The following is a 10,093-nucleotide window of genomic DNA, read 5'->3' as shown; positions in this document are numbered from 1 at the left end:
TCTAACCATCGTTGTTTGTCACGTCTACCTTCTTAGCAAGACCACGACCAAAGGCTTCAAAAGCTTCTCTAACAATTACATAACCAAACTCTTCTGGTGAGGCAACTACATCAAAAACAACTTGCATACCATTCCAAAATCAAGCCAAAAATCAGTGCATGTAATAAATAAACCATGTAATAATTACAAAAACAAAAATAACTGAATTGAAAATTATCAAATTCTTATTGAAACTTTGACTGATGACAAAATCGCCCACTTTCACATTCATCCAATGCAAAACACATGGGAATTTGGTTGACAAACATCGACCCTTTTGAGACCACATAAGCAGATGGTCATAAGCCCATAACTACAAAACATATGAATGAAGAAAATTTGTCGATCAACAACAAATATTACAACATCATTCAAGTAAAGTAAACACTAAATCAAAAATTCATACCTGTAGTAAATATACACATCCATCTACATGGAAGTGTCTTTTAGTTCCACCACTCTTAAACAAGAAAGAAGCACGACATATGCTCCCAACCAAGTATTCATACGCAACAACACCCCAATTCAAATTTCCAAGACCTTCAATATCATCTACTAGCTTAAACAGAATTGGGAAAACCCTACCAATAAGATTTGACAACAAAAATTCACAAATGCCCAACAATATATAAACTCTAGAAAAGTCAAGTACAGAAATTTCTTTACTATTTCGCATTACGAAGTCATACAATGTGCTTAAGTCGACGTTCTTACTTTGAAACATTTTCCTACAATTACTCTCCACTTCGATTTCGTTTAAATTGAATTTTGGACCAACCACCCTAAGACCAAGACCTACACAAACATCCAATAAAGAAAATCGAACTGATTGGGATCTAATTTGAAAACATCCACTCTTTTCATCCCATCTAGAACATAATTTACTAAGAAGGTTTCTAGACAATTTTGTAGGCTCCTTCAACATTGTTAACCATCCGAAACATGTCCCTTCAATAAATAATTTTTGCTCTGCTGTTAACTGATTGTTAATAGATGCAAGATATTTTGTTCCACAAGAATGCCTCAAATGTATCTGCAAAGAAAATTAAACAGCTACACTAATGGGACTTATTAAAATGTCAAATACAAATCAAATGTATGGTAACGCTATTCATACCTTATTTTCAATGGAGTCATTACCTTGTTGCATATCCATACTTAGTAGAGTTATCAACAAACACTCATCAACACCCTAAAACCTAAAAAAGACCACACAAAAAACCAATCATAAAAACCAAAAAAGCACATCACCAAAACGGATAAAACACACAACACTACATGATCAAATAAAGTAATCAAACTAATAAAACAAGGAACAAAGTATTAAACAACAAATTGTAACTGTTTATGTGGCAAACACAGTGCAACTTTTAGAATTCAAATAATATAAAAAATACGAAACATTTTAACCAAATTATTAGCACAATAGAATGTGCTTGGAAATAAAGTTCCAATCTAAATTCTTAAATGGTGTTAACTAGGCTCATGTTATTCACCATTGACACTAGTACCGAAGTGATACAAAATGTGCAAGGGGAGTTTTCAAAAGTTCCAATATTCTTACAGAATCATAACTACAAAATTTAATCTCATTTTTTGTCATAAAACATATGTAGCATATATGATTCGGGTAAAACTTTGATTCATAGGTTCATTCAACAAAATAATATGAAATCAATTACTAACATACAAATTAACATGAGTTGAGAATAAAAAGAAACAACGTCACAATGTAAAGATATAATAAGAACTGTAACCAAATCAAAATGAAAAGATGAAGAATATGACAAATGGAGAATACATCACTTAAACATGAACCAAAGTATTAAACACCAAACTGTAACTATTTATGTGGCAAATGCATTGCAACATTTAGTATGCAAATAATATAAAGCTTCCAACTAATAGAATTCATTCAACGAGTGTGTAAGACTAAGCCATCCAATCATATTTTCATCAAACACCACGACACAACAAACCATTTCAAATCAAATAAGGGATTCACAAAGAACAAAACTCAAAATAAAGGAGGCTAGTTTCAAATGACACTCACAAAAGCAAAATTGAAATAACCTGCAAATAAGTGAGCTCCGTAAACACCACACTTCAATATTCGTCTCACCTCCGACAATGGCACGAAGCTGTCACAGATATCACAAGGAGCACGTCAGTTTCCGATGAAAACCCTAAACCCCAAAAATACATTTGACTCCAAGAAGCCATGATTCCAATCAAAACCCTAAACCCCAGATTGATTTATAATCGAAAATCCTAACCTGCAACTTCAATACTTTTCGTCAACCACCATCGGGAACGTTCCGCTGTGATTTCATCTACCACCGTCGGGACGAACTGCTTTCTTGTAGGTGGGATTCGATGTGCAACGATAATGAGTTTGGGAAAATGCAGCGGAAATTGTAATCAATGAAAATTTGCAGAAGAATGGTTCTCTCACCGTGGAGAAGAAAAGCTTTAAGAGCGGACCAAAAATGAACTCCAGGGCAAGAGCAATTCTGTGAGAGACAATCCCATTTTTTGAACCACGTCCCTTTTCTTCATTTTCTCTCTCACACATGCAGTTTTCCATTTTTTAACTCAAAAAAATCATTTAATATATGCCACGTCAGTTTGTCAAAAACTTTGTAACATTTACTTTGTCAAACAATCGTTTTCCTAAGCAAAATTAATTATATTTAACAAGTAAACATGAAAATAATGAATATAAATAGATATAATGCACTATGAAATTTGATTTTAATTAGCTTTTTACGCAGATAAAAGTATTCAATTTTGATCTGATTTCATTTCGTAAGTCCATCTTATCGTAATTCCCCCACAAACAAACACGTGCATGCAAAAAAGCTGATTTAACGAACAGAGGGTAAGTTTGTGCGGGAGCAACTGCACATTGATGGAGTGTTTGAAATCCCCTTTCCTGTACTTGAGTGTACCTTCAAAACCCCATTCCCTTATGGAAAAGAAAACGAAGAAGAGACCCACTCGCTTTCTCATTCGCTGCTCCATCCAGCGCGACCCGTGGTCCCCGAGTTTCAGCGACCCAACGCGGCCGAAGCCGCGGACGAGGAACCCAAAGACGCCTCTGTCCGACGACAACGCGCGGCGCATCATAAAGAAGAAGGCGGCGTACCAGAGCATTCTGCGGCGGAACCAGGGCCCGCAGGCGCAGACCCCGAGGTGGATAAAGAGAACCCCCGAGCAGATGCTCCAGTACTTGCAAGACGACCGCAACGGTCACCTCTACGGCAAACACGTCGTGGCCGCAATAAAGAAAGTGCGCTCTCTCTCGCAGAAAGTTGACGGCGACTACGACATGAGGATGGAAATGGCTTCCTTTGTCGGAAAACTCAGCTTCAAGGAGATGTGCGTCGTGCTCAAGGAGCAAAAGGGGTGGAGGCAAGTCAGAGACTTCTTTTCTTGGATGAAATTGCAGGTTCCTCTTTTTCTTCACTTCAATCTTATTATTGTTTCCATAGGCATTATACTGCTTTTCTATTAAATATTGGATGCAAGTTAAAAATTACAGGATTAAAAAGTTAGACCAGAAAAAACAATTGTTTTATATTGTTTTCCTCAAACGGTAGAGATTGATATAGTGAATTGATAGTTTTGCCTCAACAGCTGAGCTACAGACCAAGTGTAGTTGTCTACACAATAGTATTGCGCTTATATGGGCAAGTTGGAAAGCTAAAACTGGCAGAAGAGATCTTCTTGGAGATGCTCGATGTGGATTGTGAGCCAGATGAAGTTGCTTGTGGTACAATGCTTTGTTCGTATGCTAGATGGGGACGCCATAAGGCTATGCTGTCTTTTTATTCTGCTGTAAAAGAAAGGGGAACAATTCTATCTGTTGCTGTCTTCAACTTTATGATGTCTTCTTTGCAAAAGAAATCACTCCATAGAGAGGTTGTAGAGATGTGGAACGATATGTTGGAAAAAAGGGTGATACCTAATAGTTTTACTTATACAGTATCCATCACCTCTCTTGTCAAAGAAGGGCTGTATCAAGATGCTTTCAAGACTTTTGATGAGATGAGGAATAATGGAGTTGTTCCCGAGGAGGTAACATATAATCTGCTTATAAATATAAGTGCTAAAAGTGGCAACAGAGATGAAGTGCAAAGACTGTATGAGGATATGATTTTTCGAGGGATAGTTCCTAGTAATTACACTTGTGCTTCACTTTTATCTTTATATTACAAATATGAGGACTACCCTAGAGCCCTGTCCCTTTTTTCACAAATGGTAAGCAACAAAATTGATGCTGATGAAGTCATATATGGTTTGCTTATAAGAATTTATGGAAAACTTGGCTTATACGAGGATGCTCGCAAAGCATTTGAAGAGACAAATCAGCGTGGTCAACTCACCAGTGAGAAAACATATTTGGCAATGGCTCAAGTCCATCTTACTTCAGGAAATGTGGACAAAGCCTTACAAGTTATTGAACTCATGAAGTCTAGTAACATATGGTTCTCTCGATTTGCATATATTGTGTTGCTGCAGTGCTATGTGATGAAAGAAGATGTAGTATCTGCTGAAGGAACATTTCTAGCTCTCTCCAAAACAGGTCCACCTGATGCTGGTTCCTGTAATGATATGCTCAGTTTGTATGTGGGGCTTAATTTGATGAATAAGGCAAAGGAGTTCATTATCCAAATAAGGGAGGATGGGATGCATTTTGACAAGGAGCTTTATAGAACAGTTATGAAGGTTTACTGTAAGGAAGGAATGCTGCCAGAAGCTGAGCAGTTGACAAATCAGGTGGTTGAGAATGAATCTTTTCAAAGTGATAAATTCTTCAAGACATTTTATTGGATTCTCTGTGAACATAAGGGGGATGCACAATCTAATGATGAACTTGTGGCCATTGAGCCCATTGACAAACTTGATGCCACAGCTCTTGGGCTGATGCTCAGTTTATTTCTGACAAATGACAACTTCAGCAGGACAAAATTATTACTAAAACTGCTGTTGGGTTATGCTGCAGGGGGATCAAAAGTTGTTAGTCAACTCATCATCAATTTGTGTAAAGAAGGTTTGTCTATGTAAAAATGATCGTATACCACATTCTTTGATATGTTTTTTGAAATTTCCATTTCTAACATAAAGTTTTCTTTTTCCAGGAGAAATCAGTAAAGCAGAATTGCTTAATGATCAATTAATTAAGCTTGGCTGCAGAATGGAAGAAGCCACTGTAGCTTCTTTAATTAGCCATTATGCCAAACAACAAATGCTGAAACAAGCTGAAGATATCTTTGCAGAATACGTAAATCCCTCCACATCTAGTAAACTGCTGTATAACTCGATGATCAATGCATATGCTAAATGTGGTAAACAAGAGAAAGCATATTTGCTATACAAGCAAGTGACCGAGGAAGGACATGATCTAGGCGCTGTTGGAATGAGCATTGCTGTAAATTCTTTGACCAATGGAGGTATGGCCCTTCAAAAGTAAAGTAACTTGAGTGTGACCCATGAATCAACCTGATTCATGCAACAAACTAATTGTTTTACAATCTATAATTCGTATGTTAGCAAAGTGCTGTAAAATACTGTAGTGATTTTGTATAGGGCTTTGAACATGGTAGTTTCCATGTCCTTTCAGCAATTCCTACAGTAATTTGCTGCATTTAAGGGGATGCTGGCGTCCTGTTGCATTTAGTGCATGAGAATTAGATTTTATTTTTAAGATGTCTATTATCACATGGAATTGTTAAAACTCAAACATATCTGTTATTTTCTGAAAATGTGGAAGTGACGCACCATTTTAGCTTTTCGTTATTTGGCATTTGGTAGATAATTTCATGCTATTTCTTTTCCAGGAAAACATCTGGAGGCTGAGAATTTTATCTACAACAGTCTTAAAGACAACCTGGAGCTTGACACTGTGGCTTACAATACCTTTATCAAGGCCATGCTTGAAGCAGGTTGATATCAAGCATCCTACATGAATAGGAAAGGTAAATGAAACTGGAGGCTTGCTTATTTATATGTTTATTTTTTTGGTGTTGCAGGCAAATTGCAATTTGCATCCAGTATTTTTGACCGCATGAATTCCTCTGGTGTTGCTCCATCAATTGAAACATTCAACACAATGATAAGGTTATAGTTTTGATAGGCTGTTTTTGACTCGGAAGTTTTATATCTATCCTCTTGGTTATACTGGTTTTTTGATGTAATGTTAAACTGATGACACAGTGTCTATGGACAAGATCAGAAGTTGGATAGAGCAGTGGAGATGTTCAACAAAGCTAGCTCAATTAATGTCCCGCTGGATGAAAAAACATACATGAATTTGATAGGCTATTATGGGAAAGCTGGTATTTGACCTTTTGACCTTTGGACCTCAACCTAGATGAGTTCTCATAATTATGAATGCAACGTTGTATCTGGCTGGAATTCATGTCCATAATTCATCTTCACTAATAGTACCTGATATGAATGTATGATTCAAAATAAAACGGAGAGCACAAACATGATAAGATTAACACTTCGATATTCTCAAATCTATACGATTATTATTTTGTTTACTTTTTCATGTTTGGTATTTCCTAGGATTTTGCAATCATAATTATTTAATTTTGTAGGTATGATTCTTGAAGCTTCGCAGTTGTTCAGTAAAATGCAGGAAGAAGGTATAAAGCCTGGAAAGGTAAATTTGATATTTTCACCAGATTTTCATCCCAAAATCTTCCAGTCCTTGTCCATTTTTTATTTTTTGTATGTAATAATTTTGCTAAATAAATCATATCTTGCTCTAAAGAAACTCCAAGTACAATTTGTATGTTGATTGTAGTCAGACGCTGTTAATGGTTATTTGTAGTTCATTGGTTGTGCATTATCATACTTCCAACATTGTACAACAAGGAATATGTTGCTTTTCAGGCACCATATAGTTCAGTGCTAAGTCCTTGCCTTTGCTTGTGAATGCAGGTAAGTTACAATATCATGATCAATGTATATGCTAGTGCCGGAGATCTTCGCCAAACAGATAAAATTTTCCAGGCCATGCAGAGGCAAGGTTGTTTGCCTGATTCTTTCACGTATCTTTCCCTTGTCCAAGGGTACACGAGGAATAGGAATTTTTATAAAGCCGAAGAAACTTTACATGCTATGCAGAGTAAAGGCATTCCACCATCTTGTGTCCATTTTAATATTTTACTTCACGCTTTCACAAAAGCTGGATTGATTGAGGAAGCGAAGAGGGTTTACGAGGAGCTATCAACTTTTGGTTTAGTTCCTGATCTAGTATGTTACCGTACAATGCTAAATGGTTACCTGAAATATGGATATGTGGAAGAGGGAATCAACTTTTTTGAAAGTATACACGAATCAACAAAAAGAGACAGATTTATCATGAGTGCAGCTGTGCATTTTTACAGATCTGCTAGAAAGGAAAGGAAAGCTAAAGAAATATTAATTTCAATGAACAACAAGGGGATCCCATTCCTGAAGAATCTTCAAGTTGGATCAGAAGAGAGATTGAAAACTCCATGAGATACTTCTGTACTTTGAGAAGGGTTCTGAGGATGGACTTGGTCCACGTCTGTTGCTATGCAACCTTTGCCTTTTGACTGCTCTTCTTGCCGAACCTTCCTTTGAAAGGTGTAAGTCTGTTAAATGGACTTAAAGATATTGTAGAGACTCCAGGCACAAAGAGTTTCTGAGCGTTCTATGTTCCTTCCAAGCTGTTTCTATAACTAATGAAATGGCAGTATTGAAGGGATGAGACCCCAAGTGTGTGCAAAGACAGAAGAGTAGAGATAAGGATAGGGATCATATACACTTGAAGCTAACACTGTATAGTTGTAACTTACTAAACTGTGACTGGTAGGATAAATAGGGTAGTTGGAGTGGCAAAGGCTTATTGTATTGTTTACTGGCGCTCTCAAATTGCGCTAAGTGTACATCATCTACCCTTAATACCCCCAATCTGGAGGAGGCTGCTGTTATAATTAAATCTGTATTTTTTTCTGCTAGTCACGTCAATCCCTAAAATCTGTCTAATATCAGTTGATTATATCTAGAATGAGGTAGCCATTACTTTGGTTTCCAAAATTTGAGTAGCAGGAAATTATGTGGATGAAGCTCTGTTGGCAAAAGAAGATGATGAAGATCATTCAAAGAGTAAATTTTGATGATGATAAAACCAAGTCCTAGAACTTAAAAGTGATGACAAGATATTGAAATATTTGTATTTTGTTTGTATAATTGATTGAGTCTTTTGTAATAAGTAATATATTAGTGAATAAATTGTTTGTAGGACTTAATATAGAGAGTCATAAAGAAGCATGCACAAAGATCATCTAGGAAATAAATCTATTCTTTTATTATTCATCAATATACCTATTTCTTTTTTATGTTTAAGATTAAAAAATAATTTATCATAATTTAATTAAAAAAAATAAAAAATTAAGTTACTAAAAGAAAAAAATCAATGACAATCAAGTCCCATTAAAAGATGATTATGAAAAAACACATAGTACAATCATTTTTTTTCCTATAATCACAAAAAATGAATATAAGGCTCATGTGGTAAAAAATAACATTAACTATTAAACAAATATTTCACTATCAAGTAATGCAAGAAAGTTACCTTTTGTCTTCACAAATGAAAGAGAACAAATGACAAATGAAAGAAAAAAAAGAATAAGTTTGTATTTAAGTGTTTCTTTTTTCTCAAAACGAAAAGAAAATATGTGAGAGTGTGAGATCAATATAACTTGTGGAAAAATTAAAAATACAATGAGAAAAAATAAAAAATATCTTAATAAATATTTTTATTATTTATTATATTTGATTTTATATTTTAATATTTATTAACATTAAATGTTATGCCTTATAAAATAAATAAAAAGATACCTCATTTAACTTTTATCAATTTCTATATATTACATATAATAAAAAAAATTAAAAAATTAAAAATAATTAATATATATAATATAAAAAATTAAAATTTATTGGGAGGGGAGGGGGGCCATGGCCATTCCCTGCCCCAATGATCCTCCGCCACTGATTATCATTGCTGGTAATAGACTATCACAGTGAAAGAAATTGATTTTAGAAAAGTTTGTGATAATTGATTATCACTTCTGATGATCGATTATCAACGATAGTTGTGACTTGACTTTTCAATTTCTTAACCTAATTTCGAGAATGGTTGCTATAAATAAAGTGGTAAACTTTCATTTGAAAATATAGGAGTTGGGTTATAACTCTATGTAGAAAGATTTTGAAAAACCTAGTGTGGGTACAACGATAACTTTTAGCAAGTAGGTTTTTGTGTGATTGAGTGTCGTTCAAGTTGCTAGAAGAAATTGTTCATCCTTCATTCCTTGTAGATTCAAAAAAGGTGTTTCCTCACCTATTATGTAATTCAAGAGAAGTGTTTTCATCCTTTGTGAGACTCAAAAAAGATGTTCATCCCTTATTTCAAAGGAGATGTCTTTCATCTCGTATGCCTTCATGAGAGGTGCTTTCTTTCTTAAAGTGTTCTTATTCATATTTTTAATATTAGTTTAATTTTAGCAATTAGTTCATCTCTCTTTTAAGAGTAATTAACAACTGGACGTAGGATCTTTTTGATTTGAATTAGTATAAAAATATTTTGTGCAATTTTCTCTTTCCATACTCTTTATATTTAACTATTATTATTATAAAGGGAAAGATTTTAATTCAACTTTGATATTGAAAGGAGATTTTAAAAGCATGATTTTATTAAACAGATTGATTCACTTCATCTTCTTGGTTTTGTCCAAATGCAAATATTTTGCTACGCGATTCTAACAATTGGTACTACAGTTTGCTTTGATAAGTCATTCAATTTTTTCGAAAATTATTGGACAAATTCAAACCTTTGCCAAGGGTGCTTCGGTTAACATTTGCTTTGTTTGCTAGGGAAAATTATCCTTTTTGAGAAGTAAAAATGCAAATATTGTTAGAGTCTATTGATAGAGGTGTTTAAGATGCAATTTTAAATTGTCCACTTTTACCTACTATTATTGTTAATGATGTGTAGGAACCTAAGCCCTTT

General features: G+C 34.7%; 1 protein-coding gene across 2 annotated transcripts; it reads left to right on the top strand.

Annotated features, from left to right (window-relative positions):
- The first annotated feature begins 2,865 nt into the window (after positions 1 to 2,865).
- EMB976 (Tetratricopeptide repeat (TPR)-like superfamily protein) lies at positions 2,866 to 8,039 on the top strand. 2 transcript variants are annotated; one of them, XM_028065017.2, is made up of 8 exons: positions 2,866 to 3,490; positions 3,679 to 5,095; positions 5,184 to 5,495; positions 5,883 to 5,987; positions 6,075 to 6,162; positions 6,259 to 6,380; positions 6,648 to 6,712; positions 6,994 to 8,039. In XM_028065017.2, the coding sequence occupies exons 1-8, from the start codon at positions 2,951 to 2,953 to the stop codon at positions 7,555 to 7,557; spliced, it is 3,213 nt and encodes a 1,070-aa protein (XP_027920818.2). In that variant the 5' UTR covers positions 2,866 to 2,950; the 3' UTR covers positions 7,558 to 8,039. The 2 variants fall into 2 exon arrangements, with proteins under 2 accessions (XP_027920818.2, XP_027920819.1); XM_028065018.2 differs by having other exon boundaries at positions 3,324 to 3,490; positions 3,665 to 5,095.
- The last annotated feature ends 2,054 nt before the right edge of the window (positions 8,040 to 10,093 follow it).

This window comes from Vigna unguiculata, chromosome 3 (assembly GCF_037176805.1).
Source record: "Vigna unguiculata cultivar grain cowpea cultivar isolate G323 ecotype 2 chromosome 3, ASM3717680v1, whole genome shotgun sequence".
In the NCBI taxonomy this organism is placed as follows: Eukaryota; Viridiplantae; Streptophyta; class Magnoliopsida; order Fabales; family Fabaceae; genus Vigna; species Vigna unguiculata.
This window is presented reverse-complemented; position numbering and strand designations above follow the sequence as displayed.